Source organism: Jaculus jaculus, chromosome 6, assembly GCF_020740685.1.
Source record: "Jaculus jaculus isolate mJacJac1 chromosome 6, mJacJac1.mat.Y.cur, whole genome shotgun sequence".
In the NCBI taxonomy this organism is placed as follows: Eukaryota; Metazoa; Chordata; class Mammalia; order Rodentia; family Dipodidae; genus Jaculus; species Jaculus jaculus.
In genome coordinates this window covers 124,745,674-124,763,857 of record NC_059107.1, presented here as the reverse complement: position 1 = coordinate 124,763,857, position 18,184 = coordinate 124,745,674, and the positions used below count along the sequence as shown (strand labels likewise).

Genomic DNA, 18,184 nt, shown 5'->3' with positions numbered 1-18,184 from the left:
AGTCACGTCACAGAAATGTATTCAATCTTGAAAAGTAGTTAACTGGGAAATACTGACACTTCTACCAGAGTGACCTTCAAAAAGGGAAATGCAAGAACACTCACCAGGCCTTACATGCAGCAGTTTACATGATATTTCTATGTTTTGAAGGCTGTTGCTGAGATAAATTCACAAACTGAAATTTAATCTACAAATGAAAGACTTAAAACAAGGAGCCCAACTGGTTTCCTAGGAGACATGCTCTATCAGTGAGCAGAGTAAGGAGTATTTGGCTGCCTCACAAGCCCTGGACAATCAGGACTTTCAAGAATTAATCATAGATCATATTACTCCATAGTGTCAGAAGCCCATCAGTTATAGTAGGATCTGTAAGACTGTTGTCCTCTGCAATTGATACAGTTACTGAGAGTTTTCTCTCTTTTAAAAAAAGAATGGGAAATGACAGTTTTCTAAATATTTTTGGAGTTGATAATTTTAATAGATCTTCTTGACTTAATTTTACATAAGTTAGTAAAGTTGTAGAATTTTACTTGGAGAAAATTGGAAAACATAGATAAGTGTTTAAACAATCAGCCATTTTTTTTTTCACTGCAAACAAACTTTCTAAGAACAATATCTTCACATGCAATTTGTGAAAGTTTAAATAGAATCCAGCCTTCAATATTGAGCATCCTAAAGTGTAATAGTGAGCTTTGGATTCCTCAGTGAGAGCTGGCTACACAACCAATGAAACTATTCAAGGCAAATATTAAATATCTACTTTCTGAACAATTATATGAATACTAGGAAAATGTTAGTAAGGATTATGACTCTAAGAAATTTCAAATACAGTGAAGACAATGACAATAACATGGGCACCTTTATTTTACCGCTTTATTTGCCTATCTTTAGCAAGTCCTAACTCTGTTGCTGTGTACAGTAAGAAGGGTGTCAACAGAAAGATAGAAAAGTACAGCATACACTGAAAGATGGAAAGTGTAGCCATTGTGAAAGTAAGAATGTAAAACTAAGGATTTTGACTGATAATGAAAGTTGTAAAAATGTAATATTCATGTTTTGATTAGCACAGTCTGCTAGAAATGCATATGAATTTTGGAGGTAATCTTCTAGAAACAAGAAATTAAAAGTTCATGCAACCAGAACTACCTTTTGAAAACACATGGAAATACATGAGGCATGAATTTCAATTTCTTTTTATTACAAAATGCAGTCATTTTAAAACATGATAAAATAATAATATGTAAAGGTTCCATGTTCTGTAACATTTTGTGAGAATCTTATTTTCTGAGTCAAAAATATAACATTGACCAATACTAAAAGCAAAGCAAAATCAACATAACAAGAAGTATAAAGCTGTTATGCTTGGCCTACAGACAGAGATAACTATCTGTTAGGGGAAGAGGAGTTGAACCTTTGCATTTGTGTATTGCAATCAGCTGAATAGTTACCCCTGCTGATTTATAATTTGCTTTCATTACAATGAAATTTATTTACTTTGTTGGTTTAAGAACTATTCTGGGATTTTGTTCTAGAAAGGATGCAATGATTAGTTTCATATTCTTTTTTTCTACGAATTACAATGAAAAATTCTAGGCTAAAATACATATCGTGAGTTTTTTTTTGTTTGTTTCAAGGTAGGGTCTCATTCTAGCCCAGGATCACCTGGAATTTACGAGGTAATCTCAGGGTGGCCTCAAATTCATGGTGATCCTCCCGCCACTGCCTCCTGAGTACTGGGATTAAAGGTATGCAGCACCACGCCCAGCTCGAGTTTTTATTTGATGCTTATATTACACTTTTATCACTTTTTCACATGCATACATTCAAGTAAGTATAACAACCAATTCCTAGTGTGCCTCTAATCAATCAACTTGTTTAAAATTTTCCAAATCTCCCCTTCTGCTATGTATAAAATAGTTCAAATGTATAATTAAAGTTGACATAAAATATCAAACAACAAGGTTAAACATAAAGCTAAGGGCCTTAAAAATCTTGGTTGAAACCAAGAGAAAAAAGTGTTTGCAACTTTGGATTAGGAATGAATTCCTAACTGTAACACCAAAATCATTACAGATAAAGAAAAATAGACAATTAGACTTTCTTGAGGAATGTTTTGGAAGAATAAAAGCATCAGCCATAGTCTGGAAGAAAATATTCTCAAATTAGTTACTAGAAAAAGAATGAAGAAGCCTAATATATATAAATATCATTTAAAACTAAACAATAGAAAAATAAGCAAGTCAGGTTTCTGTCAGGTCACCAAAGAAGATAAAGAATGATGAAACTAAGCCTGTGGAAAGATGATTAATGCCATTAGCTACTATTAATTAAAATGTAAATTTAAAGGATACAAATGAAATACCATCGTACCCTATCATAATACAGAATAGTGATGCTACCAACTGCTGCAGAGAGTAAACAAGACCCAACAGACACTATTTATGGGTGCACAAAATAGCACATCCATTCAGGAAAAAAAAAATTGCCAGTTGAGTAAGCATACTGTCGATGTTCAGTCTAGTGCAATGAATAAAATGTTACAAAAAATTCTGTAGCTGAATATAACCAATGGCATTGTATATAATTGTCCAAAGTTGGAAAACAGTTATATGTCCTTCAGGAGATGAAAATATACATAAGCTCATTAGGCCATCCATTCAATGAAATACTGTACAACAATATTAAATGACAAACTACTGATGCACATGGACACATGAGTGGACAGCAAATATATTTCCATAAAATAATTCCATTTCTGAAAGGTTGAAGTAAGGTATCATCCCATTTGTAAGAAATTCTAGGTTCAGCATATAGATAACATCAAAAGAAGGGTGGGTTCTAGGAGTTATCAAGGTCAGAGTAAAAAATGTTGACATGATGCAATTATTGGGCAGTGTTGAATATTCTCTGTATTCTGCCTTGTGCTATGGAACTAACTATCTGTACAAATATTTTTTTTTAATTTTTATTTATTTATTTGAGAGCGACAGACACAGAGAGAAAGACAGATAGAGGGAGAGAGACAGAATGGGAGCGCCAGGGCTTCCAGCCTCTGCAAACGAACTCCAGACGCGTGCGCCCCCTTGTGCATCTGGCTAACGTGGGACCTGGGGAACCAAGCCTCGAACCGGGGTCCTTAGGCTTCACAGGCAAGCGCTTAACCGCTAAGCCATCTCTCCAGCCCTGTACAAATATTTTTAAGAAACCTTATAGTTTGTATAATACTAAAATGGATTTTACCCTGTTTAATTAGTTTAAAATAATACATTAAAATAAAATATCAGCAGACTTTGTATAACTTGTATCCTTTAGTCAAAGTTATTGGAATTTAGTTTTAATAAAAGGTTTAAATCCACATCACTTAAAGACTATATGTAAATGGTTATTAGCAGCAGTAACTCAAGCAAGAGATACTCAAGGGATCATGTAGGCATAAGTAAATGTATGTAGGTCTTTCCATAAAGGAAAATGCATGTAAATGTTTGAAATGTCTCACTACCAGCCAAGTAGGGTGAGAGGGAGTGTGGTAAGCATTCAAATCCGCAAAACAGGAAGTGAATGAGAGGCAGAAGGGAGCTGGCCTCTGCCAGGAGAGGGATGTCCTCATTCTAGATGGGATGATTTAAGCTCAGCACTCCTTCAGTTAGCACTGTTAGCTATCTGGAATAGGATAATGGAATTTGTCAATACCTCTTCAATGGCACCTGCAGAAATCCTGTGACCTGCAACATTTATTACATCATCAACTCGAGACATGACATATAAATATCCTTCTTCATCCATGTAACCAGCATCCATCGTGTCATAGTAACCCTAAAAAGAACCATCCGTGGTGTTTAATTAGCATGCAATGGTAGGCAATGCAATCATTTTAAAACTTGGTAAAATATTAAAATGTGATAGGAATGGATTTATACTATGCATTTGACTTTCTCAGAGTTTGAAATTAAATTTCCTCTGATGTTGAAATCTTGCTAAAATGGTTTTGCTCCTCTACCAGCCAGCAATAAGTCAAATTGTCCCCATATATGTCCAAGTTAAGTGTTTGAACGTATAGTTGGAAAGTTTATGAACACAATTACTTTTTTAATGGAGAAGTAATGGCTCGATATTTTCAATAGACTTTGGAATTATAAAGTAATTCTTTGATACAATTATCTAATGGCATAATTTTTTAATTGTTAATACTCCCCATAAATAATTACAAAGCAGGCTAATTTATTAACATTGGCAGGAATTGAAATCCTCAGTAAAATTTAATATTAAAAAGAAAAGTTAATTTAAAAATATTAGATCATGACATCAAAATAAGAGAGACTGATTGAGATGGGAAGGATGGAGTTTCAAAGGGGAAAATGGGGTGGGGGAGGAGGATATTACCATGGAATATTTTTTTATAATCATGGAAGTTGTTAATAAAATAATTTGGGAGAAAAATTATTAGCTTTGCATGTGTGTGTACACAAACATATTCATATACATGTGGGGACATATGTTTTTGTTTGCACATGTGTAAGCATGTATTCTGAGGCCAGAGGTTGAATGAGGTGTCTTCCTCATTCCTGATCCACCTTAATTTTGAGACAGAGTATCTCAATAAGCTTGGAGCTCAGGACATGGTCTAGACTTGCTCTGTAGCAAGAAGAAAGGAACCTCCTGTCTTTTCATCCCAGCAATTAGATTACAGAAGCACACCATGCCCATATTTTATGTGGGTGCTGAGGACCCCAGCTCAGAACCTCATGCTTACACAGCAAGCATTTTACCCATTGAGCCTTCTTCACAGGACAAGAATGAAATTATTTTTTCATAAAGCCAATGCAGTACATCATTGCTTCTCCATAAATCATAATAAAGGGAAGAATCAAAAATGAAAAGTAGAATTTTTTTTCTAATTATTCTAAGTTACTTTGAACTGTGTTCAATCAAAAACCCAGTATGTCTTACTGTTTCTGAGTCTTTGCATGACCGTCTTTAAATAAATTAATGAACTCTTCCTTACAAGATGTGTGTGAACCCTGTTCAAAGTGGTGTGTACAGGGGAGGATAGATTCTGGCAAAGCATAAGCCCTCAGGAATTGTCATTCTTATTCCCATGAGAGACCAGGGCAGACCACTGTGCAACAGGCAAGAGAATGAACCCTGGAGTCAGACTATTTTGGTCCCAACCTCATCCCTGTCACAACTAATCAATATGAACTCTGGATGAGTTACTCTACTCTTCTGTGGTTTTATTACACCTGTAGAGGCAAGGTCAGAGGTCAGGTACAAGGCCGATTATAGAGCCAGTTCATGTAGCTTAACCATATGCTGAGACTTGGAGGTCTTTCAGTGTTAAAGGTAATCATGTTAAAACCCCCATGAACATAATGTTTTACCACTGCCAGGTGATAATGAATCACACCAAGGTCCTGATGACTTAACTGTGGCTCATCAGGTAGATAGATAGGGATGACTGGAATCTACTAGACTGATGAATCTTCCTGCCACAGACCATCACAGGAATGTTTAATCTTAGATGCTGAGGTCACTCTACTCTGAGATGTCTTTTTAAAGAAACTCATTTTAATTCTTGCCATTGGTCTGGTTTATTAGGTTATCCATCTTTCACTCACAAATAATAAAGACAGAATATGAAATACTTGCACCTTCTGTTTTTTTACGAAAGTTAAATTATTCATCCATTATTCAGTTATTCAACCTGACATATATAAGGTCTCACTCTCAGGGAAAGGAGAAGTGAAAGGTCAGTAGAGAGGCACGGTGGGGCCCTGGCATGTGTTATCATCACAGCACAGATGACCTTGAGTGAGGTAAAGGTCAAGGACATAATTGGATATAGGAAGACAGACTTTTTTTTTTTTTAATCCAGACCATCAAGGTGAACATGTCAGCTTTCAGAATACTTTCTCTAATCTATATTTATACTTGAAATATAACTTTAAAATTAAAACACTAGGAATGTTTCAGGAAAAGCTGTTAAAAATAGATAAAGTATGAAAAACAAAACTCTGGACAAATAAAACAGGTTTAACTCGTGTAACTAGGTAAACAGGATGGTAGAGTGTGTCTCAATGATGTTATAAAGATGTATCCTGTGGAAAGTCAAAGAAGTATTAGCAAAAAAATCACTGTAGTAAGAGTAGCTAAGCATAGCTGCAAAATTGTGATTAATAATATTAATGAAAATAATTTGTTTACATACTTGTGATTTTGGTCATTATTATACCTCAGAGCTATAAACTTGTACAGAGATAACTTTTAAAAATTCTTTTTGATCCATGATTCCAGAAGCAAGTCACTGAATTTAGTGAAAATAGGACATAAGAAGATAAAAGAAAATATATCAAAGTTCTTACAGGAAATTTTTCAAAGTATAAATGCTTGAATGCTTCCTGATTCTTCCAGAGTCCTGAAAATGCCCCAGGTGGTAATGGCAACCTTGTACAAAACAGAGCAGTTACAATTACATGAATATGGTAATAAAGACAGATTGATGAGAACTACTATCTTTCCAGTACCTAGATAAACACATTTCAAATCCTTAATTGAAATATAGCCCTTAAATTTGCTGGGCAGATTATATCTAACTAAGGCCAAGTAATGGATCATGTCACAGCACATTATTGAAGAATTACTGCAGTTTGGAAAGGACACAAAAGCATATATATTTGCCTTTTAGATGATCATTAGCAATAATCACGATGTCCATGAAAAACATAACAGCTGGGCTGGAGAGATAGCTTAACTGTTTAGGAGCTTGCATGAGAAGCCTGAAGACCCAGAATCGATTCCCTAATACCCACATAAAACAGGTGCACAAGGTGGTGCATGAATATGGAGTTTGTTTATAGTGACTACAGACCCTGATGTACCCATTCTCTGTCTGTGTGTCTCTCTCTCTTTCTCTCTCAAATAAATTATAGAAATTCAGATCATTTGCCAAAATGAACAAGAAACATCACTTACATTTTTAAGAGAAACACTTCTTTCAGAAGAAAATGTTTTTTTGTTTTTTTTTTTTGCAGAGTACCAAGACATCAACTATCAGCTTTCTCTTTTTGTGGAGAAGAATGGGTTCTACTAACAACTGGCAAGCAAGATTATCTTTACAATAAATGGGCACTCTCTGTTGCAAATGACCCTCATTTCTCACTCTTTTTGCTTTCCTTTGTCCAGCAACATGAATTTTCCCAGTCGTATGAATTCACAGAATCATGGAGCATACAGAATATAAGGAACATATATCTTTTCTCTCCAACCAATTTTCCATTATTCTTATTTCTTCCCTATACAGTATCTAATAAGTGTTATGTGTTGAGCAAGGGATTAATCTCTGCCTGTCTTCTGTCACTTCTTTGTCATTATCTTCATCTTAATCTGAATAAATTATCTGGTTCCCAACAGAAAGTGATTAGCAACAAAGTGAACTTTTAACCTGACACAGAAAACTTTTAGATGGTTTACCATTTGGAAACCCATAAAACTCAGGCTAGGCATCATGATTCAGACATATAATCCTAGCTCTCAGAAGATGGAAGAAGGAGAATTGTTCTGAGTTCATGGTCTTCTGGAATGTAGAATGAGATCCAATTACAGGTCATGTGAGGGGCTGCTGTAAGATCTTGCTTCAAAAATTAAAAATATACCACATCTTAGTTATCCATTCTTCTAGTGATGGACATCTGGGTGGATTGCAGCTCTTAGCCATTTTGACTTGAGCCACTGTAAACATGATTGAGCAAATCTCTCTAGAGTAAGGTTTAAAGGTTTTAGGGTACATGCCCAGTAAGGGAATAACTGGGTCTGTTGGTAACTCTATAGTCAGATTTTTTAGGAGTCTCCATATTGCTTTCCAAAGTGGCTGTACCATCTTACTTTCCTACCAGCAGTGGATGAGGGTTCCTATTTCTCCACATCCTCACTAGCATTTATTTTCATTTGAATTTTTTGACATTTGCTATCCTTACTTGGGCAAGGTGGAATCTCATAGTTGTTTTAATTTGCATTTCTCTGATAATTAGGGATGATGAACATTTCCTTAAGTGTGTGTTTGCCATTTATATTTCTTCCTCTGTGAACTGCCTGACCAGCTCTTTGCCCCGTTTTTTGAATGGGTTGTTTGACTTTTTATTGTTTACAGTTTTTTTAATTTTTAAAAATATTTTATTTTTCTTTACTTGAAAGAGAGAAATAGGCGTGTGTGTGTGTGTGGGGGGGGTAATAGGCACGCCAGGGCCTCCAGCCACTGCAAACGAACTTCAGGGTCTTGGGAAGTTGAACCTGGGTCCTTTGGCTTTGCAGGCAAGTGTCTTATATTGTTTACATTTTTGAGTTCTTTGAAGATTCTAGAGATTAGGCCTCTGTCAGTTGGATATTCAGCAAATATTTTCTCCCATTCTGTGGGTAATCTATTGGCTTTGCTTATGGTATTCTTGTCTGTGAAGTAATTCTTATGCTTCATGTGATTCCATTGGTTGAGTGACTGTTTAAGATACTATGCTACTGGGGTTTTGTTCAGGAAGCCTTTTTCCATTCCTATATTATGGAAAGTTCCTACTATATTTTCTTCCAGTAGTAGCTGAGTTTCTGGTCTTACATTGAGGTCTTTGATTCATCTGGACTTGATTGTTTGTTGTTGTTGTTGTTTTTCAAGGTAGGGTCTCAATCTAGCCCAGGGTGACCTGGAATTCACTATGTAGTCTTAGCTTGGACACCAACTCATGGCGATCTTCCTACCTCTGTCTTCCAAGTGTGAGATTAAAGGTATGTACCACTATGCCCCACCCCATGATGTGTTTTATATTCAAAAGTAACTTATGTAGCTACTATCCACATGAGGTAATATCATAAAGTCAGTGTTAGCATAGAAATAAAACTTAAATATGACAACTGCTTTAGTCATCAGGCTGCTGAAGGTGAAGTAATATGGACCCCAGTGGAAAACCAAAGCCAAAAGAGTCAAGAGTGACATACCAAGGAGTGACTGTTTCCCAGTAAAATAAACAACAATAAGTACACAATGCAGGAAAGGTCATTTCTGGGGAAGAAATATTCCTCTCTATCTTTCCTAGCATTGTTTTTGGACAGGTACATGGATTTAAGGGGAAAAAAATGTTTCTACTACACTATACGAAAAAAATAAAACAGAAATAACAGAATGGAAATAAATGTGGCTGGTATTCATGCTGAAAATATGGTAATGGAAAGTGGTAGGTATTGCTGATATACAGGAAGGTGGATCCCACTGTAATGATACATTATCCATGCTGAGAACTATGAAGTATGAATATCAAGGTACATATTCTTATGTACTACTCTCACTTGATCTTTCCTGAATCAAAGATTTGAGTCTATAAGCATCCCCAATGAGGTCCCTTCAATATATTCATATATGTATGCATATATGTTCTCTTGTATTGTTTGTTTCTCTGGAAAACTGACTACATAGTAATGATTCTGAGTTGTGAAAGATTTTTTAAAATCATACATTTATATATTCTAAAAGAATGAGGAAGCTAACATAATAAACTGAATACCTAGCAGCCATATGAAAAGAATCAGAATTAAATGTGAGAGAAGACCAAGAAAGTAACTAAAAGCTAATTCTAAATTGTCTAGTCTAGGCCAAAACAAATGTCCATACAAAGAGTGAGAATACAGCAAATGCAACATGGTTGAGATGTTGGAATACTGAAAATAGGAGAAATGGGGAGGAGGCAATTTGGTTTATGTGCTAAAATTCAGAAGCCTGTGTCTTCATAAGTAGAGCCATCGATGCCTGGCTATGTGTTATAGTGCATGTCTCCAGATTTTCAGACATAGAGGCTTAGAAATCTGGAGTTCAAGACCAGCCTTGGTAATATACTGAGTTGTAGACCCACCTAGAGCAAGAGGATGTGTTTGTAAAAAGCAAAAATACATAAAATCAAACAAATAAATAAACCCATGTCTGAAAACCTGAAGGAAGATTAGCCTGATTGATAGGTAGATATTTTAACCATATGTGTATTAGTAAGTATAGAAACCTTTGGAAATAATTGGGATGATCTGGGTAGTTTATGAAAGGGGAATAGGGCAGCCAGAGTTCATCATAGTGTTAAGGAAGAAATAAAATGATTGAACCAAAAGAATTAAAAAAAAAAAAAGATTTCTAGGAACCAGGAGAACAATAGCATCTTAGGAAGTAAAGGGTAGTGATAACAACCAAGTATTCCACAAGGGCAAATGAAATGCAAACTTTGTTTTAAAAGGAGATTCACAGCAGCAAAGAAACATGATAATGAAGACATTTTGAAGATGCTTCACACTGTTTCAGTCATGAAGAGAAGACCACAACTAAAGTGATCAAGGAGCAAATGGGAAATAAATATGAGATGGCAGTAAAGTTAGAATATACTTCTGGAAAGTTTGTGGGTGACTGAGAGGAGAAATATTGGTTAATGGTTTAAGGCAGAAAGACTTGTTGATGTAGGATGCTGGTGATTAGGGTGGAAAAAGCCCATGGATAGAATACAAGGGTATGACTGAGAAAAATGCAGAAAAATCAGACATTTATTTGACTCATTCATATTTTCATTAATGAATGCATTCACTTCCTTCCTTCGCTGTTGTTCAGTCCTCCACATTCTTCAGTCAGTGAGCTATACATTAATAATGCAATAGTATTATCCATGGTCTGAATTGCATCTAGTGAAATTTAATGAAGTTTTTTTTTTTTTCTTTTAATACCAGTTGGGAGGTAGGTGTTATCATCAATTATATCTACTCCATTAAGTTAACTGAAGAATGTAAAACTAAAAATCCAAGCCATTTTTCAGGCATGTTTTATAGCAGTTAATCTCTGCACTACCAGTGGCTTTTAAAAACAAAACATTGATCCCTAACCAAGATGTAGGCTGCTGGAATCACCATGCATGTTTGTTATAAATTATTTTAGGGATGTTCCAAGAAAACTACTTCATCACTCTTAAGTCCAACTGAAGATCTGGCTGGAGAGTCAGGCAAGAGTTTGCAATTGGCAACTGATAAGTAAAATAGGTAGATACTTGCTGCAGCTTCCTGACATGCTATGATATCTTTAAAAATTCAGGTGCTGGTATCTGAATATTGAAAAGGATACATGAGAGAGAATAGTGGAAAGCCACATCATGGAATGAAAGAAAAAGAGAAAAAAGACAAGTTTCAGAGTTAGAAGTACTTGTGACTTGTATGAGTATGTGCATGTGAATGTAAGTTCCAGACAAAAGTTACATGTATATGAGACAGATTACAACCTTATTTCTAGTATTCCAATTGAACACCTTTGCCTTTACTACCATGTCAGGATTATCCAACAGTAAGTACAATTTTTCTTTCTACAATAATGGTGCATCAAAATTCTTATTCTGATATCATATAACAAGAACTCTTTTCCAATAGTTTCAACAGCAAAAATGAATTGGATCGGCAGTGATAAAAACATAAAAATTCGAAGAAGTATGCTGGTTCATGTCCATCCCTATCCTTCAAATTCAAATTCAAATGTTATTACCCTGGGATAACTTTTCCAACCCCTGTAAGAGAAAGAGTAAAAAGGTTTTTTTTTGTTTGTTTGTTTGTTTGTTTGTTTTTGTTGTTATTACAATGCCCTCCAATTATGAATTAGGAGTTCACTTGCAATGTCTTTTCCAAAGAGACCATTTTGAATAAGGAGAGGAAAACCTAAGGAAGCAGGGATTCTTATGTGAGAAGTCTGTACCAGAAAGCTAAACAACCTTTCAGAAACATGAAGAAAATGACAAGCATTGTATTAAGTCACAAATTCCTAAGCAATCTGAGGAATAAAGCATCCAGATGCCTCCTATTCTAGATGGAAGATTATCTGTATTCCCCACACTATTCCTTAAGGCTGCAGGAATGAGGGCATAATTATTTCCTAGAGAATTCAGGAGTTACATCCCAACTTCGTATTCTTGATATTTTCTACAGTGTCCTGAGGCCTTTACTTGAGCCTTTCATATTAAGTTACTTTTTGTCCCGAAAAGAGACTGCCTAGGACATCATTTCTTTCACTCTGGGCAGTCAAAAGACTGGGTAATAATGTGAGTTCTAGCTTTAAAATTATTAATGATGCTGTTTCTCATGTCGAAAATGAGGATAATATCTGCCCCTTTACCTATCTCAGAGTTATTATAAGGTTAATAAGGGATCATACTAACATCTGTATGTGAGATTTGGAAGATGAAACTATTATAATTATGGGCCATGCTTACTTGAGACCAAGGATTCCCAATAAAAAGAAAACAGCTCTGGTTCTTTCTAAAAATGTCTGTATGATGAACAAATTGTCAATGTGAAGCTGGAAGGTATGAACCAACATCATTAATGGATAAGAGTTTTTGCAATATCTGCAAAATCAAAACCTTGGCTGGCTGTGAGGGAAAACCGCTTGGATACTTGCATGTAGCTCTGTACCATCCCACCAGTGCCTCCAGGCAAGGTCAGCAGAACACAGCAGTGAGCATAGAAGCCAACCTTTTAATAACAACAATGGACCTGGACAGAACAATGTACACCCATCAGACAGGAAGAACCAGAGACGTATGGCTTTAATAGCTGTGACCACTGTGGTACCAAGGATGACAATTGGAGTCACAATTTGCATTCATGCACTGTTCTCTGTTGCTTGGGAATTGCTGACTCAGTTTTATTTCTGGACTTTGGATGCAATTACAGTAGCACTTTCTAAAATTCATGAGCATTTTGTATTCATAGCAACTCAGATACCATAAGTTCCCTACTAAATTGCCTGCCTGGAGTCAGCCTCAAAATCAAAAGAATTTCCTAGTAGCTATGTATACATGAAGTTTTCTAAAAGAACGGTAAATCTATAAATGTAAACAATCAATACTAAACACTAAAACTACAGGCTTTCTGTTCAGTGTATTATAGGGTCTACTGTAGTTTAAGAAACACTCCAATGTCTGCATTGTATTGATATGGTTCCCTAAGGAGAAATGATTTTGGGGATTTTATAATTTTGTAAGCAGCTGATGGAAAAACAAAGATAATGAGTGGGTTTTATTGTTTGTTTGATTGATTTCAATATACATTACTATTTCTGAATATGTCCCTATAAGGGCAAGTCTTAGGGAGAGATGTCAATATGCATATTGAGATGCTTGGGAAATCTTCATACTGATGAATTTGATTGGAATGCTTACCAAAATGCAGGTTTCAAAAGTAAGTTCTTTATCATAGATAAAAATAAAATTTTCAAAAAAAAAATCCAGATTCTTTTGTTAGGGAAAGAAAGAAAGAGATAGTGTCATGATAGCATTTTTTTCCTCATTGTATATCCACTACATTTCTAGTATAATTATATGTTAGTTTTCCACCATCTAGTTTCACCAATCATCAAAAATAGGGATCAAGCCGGGCATGGTGGCACATGCCTTTCATCCCAACACTTGGGAGGCAGAGGTAGGTGGATCAACATGAGTTCGAGTCCACCCTGAGACTGCATAGTGAATTCCAGGTCATCCTGGATTAGACCTGGTAAAACAAACAAACAAAAAAGATAGGAATCAAATTGAATCAAATGTCTTGACATATTGCATTCTCATAATTTATAATAGTATCTCAGAACAGAGAATCTACACCATAAAATTTTCTACTTTAAGAATGCAGTGGGCAGAAAATCATTCCAAATTGGTGACAATCGAAAGCACAAAATGCTAAGAGTCTGGCAAAATTTGTGTTACTTTCAGGAACTTAAAATAACTAACACTAGTGGTCATGAGGAAAAATTGTAGTTGGTGTGGGATGCTGCTATATTTTATTATCTCTGAATGCATGTAGGACAAGACCACCCATAATTAGAGTGACAGATCCCATGAGGGGTTTAAAACTGAGGGCATCAAATGTCACCTCTGTGATTACAAAAGAATGGCATTGTGAAATGGATGAGTCACTTATAGTTAGGTTATATAAAACTGCTCTGTTAGAGAGCTTTTAAACCTTGTAAAAGCCATGTACTTCCCTCAGTAAGTTAAGCATCTAACCACAATTGTGTTCATATTATTTTGTTTAGAATATACTCCCTTTCCTTTCTATTTTCACCTAACCAGTCATATCACAACAATTTCAATGAGATTATGATGTATGATTTAAGTAAATATAAACAGAAGTAAATTCCACATTTAGTTTTTCTATCTTTTGGAGTATATTGACTCCTGATAAGTAGTCTGCATGTTTGCATCTTTACTGATGAGAACAAGATGTGTCATAATTAAAGTATTTCTACCAGAAGAAATTTCATAACTGCCTTTCATGCCATGTTTATAGAACATGAGATAATTTACTAAAGGAAGGCAACCTGGTACCAGTCTGAGAAAAACAAGTAATAATTCTTTTAATAGAAAGAAACTTATAAACAAATCATCCTTAAAATCACATATATAGTTCTTTATTAATGACAACTATTTTTGGATAATTTTCTGGATAATTATTGATATGACTTAAGTCATATCAATAAAGATGTAAAACATGGGATTAGAAGATGGCTCAATGTCTAAAGGCAATTTACTTGCATGGCAAGCTGGCCAGGGTTTCAATTCCCCACTATGCATGTAAAGCCAGAAGCCTAAATTGACATCTGTATCTAGAGTTCTCACTCTCCCCTCCCACCTCATGCAAATAAATAAACGAAAATATTTTCAAATATTTTAAAGAACACATTATATTAATTAGAAATGCTGAAACAACCATATCCATTATGTGGCATCTATTATGTGGCTTCTAACACAATTATCTTCCATTTCAGTTTCTACTAACAGAACAATTTCAAGTCTGATAGAAATGAAAAAAATTTCCCTTTGAGAGTTAACCACTTTTGTTTATAAATTAATTATGGTGAAAATTATTTCAAGGAATTGTGTCTTTGGGGGAATTTAATAATATGATATTGTTTAATTCAATAATTGCCCATTTATAAATCTATTTAACATTATAGCAATGAGCAAAAAGAATAGATGAAAACAGAGATATTTAATGCAATGTTACTTAAAATAATAAATACTCCAATAGACTGAGATGCTCACAAAGAATTTTTTAAATAAAGGGAAGAGCAAAAATTAGAAGTGTGCTTAGCACAGTAATAAAGAAAAAAAACCTCAAAACAAACCAGTGAGTCAACAAAATAAACTTTCTGTCAAAAGTGAACAATCATGCAATCACAAAGTTTAAAGTATTGGGAGGAATGTATGCTTAGGTTATATATGTGCATGGTGCAGTTTGCTTTCATAACCTTAAATGAGATAGATTTATTACTCAATGTGTCCTTTCAATGCAATCAAGGAATTTCAAGAAAATTTGAAATGTATGCATATAGTGCCAGCCTAAAGTGCCATACAGCTTTATATTTAGAGAATATAAAAGCAGAAGCTGGCAACATAGTTATTTATTTACATTACTAAATAATATGTGCCATACACGGTTGTATATGATACATTTCTGTAAGACTTGAAGTGAAGTAAGTTTGTCTAATCACAAAGCATTTATTTTAAATGGACAAAATTTTTATTTTGAGAGTTTTATTTAAATGTGTTGTTCTTTCTGGGTGTGGTGGCACATGCCTTTAATCCCAGCACTGGAGGGGCAAAGGTAGGAGGACTGCAGTGAGTTGGAGGCCACCCTGAGATTACATAGTTAGTTCCAGGTCAGCCTGGACCAGAGTGAGACCCTACCTCAAAAAAACAAGAAAAAAATAAATTGTAGTAGTCAACCTCAGGTTACTGGATGAACTTCCAAACCAGGCACAGTTATGGGAAGAAGGGATTTATTGACACTTACAGATTGAGGGAAAAATTCTATAATGGCCTAGGAAGCTGGCCTGTTTTCATATGTCCCAGTAGAGAGAAAAGCCACCACCAATACCACAAGCAAGCACATTTGAGAAACAGGAGGCAGATCAGGCACTTTGCATATCTTAAAGATACTGGATTCTCCCACAATGATGCCTCCTCCAGCCAGGCTGAATGTATTGTGGAACATCCATTCAAGCTACCACAGTTATATTTTGTGGGGCTATGGTTGCAAATTACAATAGAGTTGGAACAAGTCCCAAACACTGAGAAGCTTATTCTGCCACCTCCCCAATGTACTGTCAATGCTATTAATCTTTCCTTAAGAGAATGTGGCTATTTCCTTTTAGTAGCAATACTAAAAAATTTACTTACTTTACCACAATATTTCCTAAACACCGAGCCTTCAGTTTTTGCATGTTGTCATCTAAAATCATAACTACAAATAAAAAGGTAAATAAATTAAAATGTAGATAAAAATCATAACTTCAAATCTAAAATATGTTCTACATTTTAAATATGCAAACTGAGCAGTTATAGCTTAAAATAATATTTTAATTCCGTTCAGACCATGAGAATAAGGAAAAAAGCTAAATTTTTTTGTAAAATTATAAAGAGTACAAGCATTGGATTCATAGAAAGATCATGGATTTCATTTTCAAAATTTCCCTAAAATAAAGATACATTTTAATCTCTTCAGTAATATAATTTTATATAATTATATCCAGTTATAGCCTACTGGTAAATTAAGACATTAAAACTGGGCTGGAGAGATGGCTAGCAGTTAGCAAAGCCAAAGGACCCAGATTCAATTCCCCAGGTCCAACGTAAGCCAGATGCATGGGGTGGTGCATGTGTCTGGAGTTTGTTTGCAATGGCTGGAATTCCTGGCGTTCCCATTCTTTCTCTCTTCCCCTCCTTCTTTTTCTCTCAAGGAAAAAAATAAAAATAAAGAGCCTGGTGTGGCGGCGCATACCTTTAATCCCAGCACTTTGAGGCTGAGGTAGGAGGATCACCATGAGTTTGAGGCCACCCTGAGACTACATAGTGAATTCCAGGTCAGCCTAAACTAAAATGAAACCCTACCTAAAAATAATAATAATAATAAAATTAAAGACATAAAGAAATATGTGTTTTACACTAAGGCTTAATGTCATTTATGATATTTAAAGAGTTTTATTTAATATTCCCAGATATTATCCTAATATTTTCTAAACAATCTTGATTAAGGCCAGAAAGAATCTGTATTAATGCTGGTATCCACATTACTAGTATGGGTGTTGTCAATAAAATTTAAAAGTGAGAACAATTCTCTTCTCAATGTGTTGGCATAGAATTACTTGGGGAAACACGAGGTAGATATAGATTAGATATAGATAGATATAGATACACATATACATATATAAAATGACAAGCTTATATGTCACATATAACAGCTACTTTTTTATTGCTGGGCCAAAAAAAAAAAAAAACACCTTACCAGATGCAGATTAAATGAAAAGGGATTATTTCAGTTTTCAGTGTTGAGAAGTTTCTGGAACGGTGACAACAGCATGGCAGGAGCACACAGCTGGCATCAAGTTGTTACACCAATGGGGAAGAAGTGAAAGGCTATACAGCGCAGACCTGGGCTGGACTACATCTCAAGTTCATCCCTTAGTGACATATTTCCCCAGAAAGGCTCTACCTCCTAAAGCTCCACAAATTTCCCAAACAGCATCATCCCATGGGGATCAAGTATTCAAGCACATGGGTTTATGGGAGATGTTTTACATTTAGACTACCATAGCATACTCAATGAATGTGAAATTAAATATTCTAACTCATGGTTTCTTTTCCTTCCCTAATTTATCCTGTTCTGTGTTATAATATGGAATATTACATTATGCTTTTATTTATCCTTTTCAGTATAAGACAACAAAATCATTAGTTACAGTCACTGGTTCCTCAATTATAGAAGTTCAATTTGTCTTCTCTGGAAGTAGTGATTTTTAGACAATGACAAACCTGTACATCAGTTTGGTGAGTCATCAAAGCTAAATGCTGCCTTACAATTAGATATTAAAGTGGAACAGAAATACTAAGGGAGAAATGTGTTTAACATTCCCACAACCATAACCCCTAAAAGCATATCTACACAAAGGACATTTTCCTGATGAAAGGAATGAGGATGACAAGAATGTCCAGAGAGTTTCACTAAATGTGGATCCAACTTTCCAGGAAAAGTCACTAACTTCATAGAATTAAAAAAAAAAAAAAAAAACTGCCCTGAATTAAAAAAAAGTGTCCATTTATAAATATATCTGACAAATTAAACAATGTATGGCATTTTCAAAGAT

At 35.0% G+C, this 18,184-nt stretch overlaps 1 protein-coding gene across 1 annotated transcript in view; it reads right to left on the bottom strand.

Annotated features, from left to right (window-relative positions):
- The window catches only part of Acss3 (acyl-CoA synthetase short chain family member 3), a 218,460-nt gene that overhangs the window by 10,227 nt on the left and 190,049 nt on the right, over positions 1–18,184 (bottom strand). Inside the window, exons 11-13 of the mRNA XM_004650533.2 lie at positions 16,221–16,284; positions 6,360–6,441; positions 3,691–3,813 (exon numbers count right to left, since the gene is read on the bottom strand). Coding sequence (XP_004650590.1) covers positions 3,691–3,813; positions 6,360–6,441; positions 16,221–16,284 — 269 coding nt within the window. The remainder of the gene's footprint in view (positions 1–3,690; positions 3,814–6,359; positions 6,442–16,220; positions 16,285–18,184) is intronic.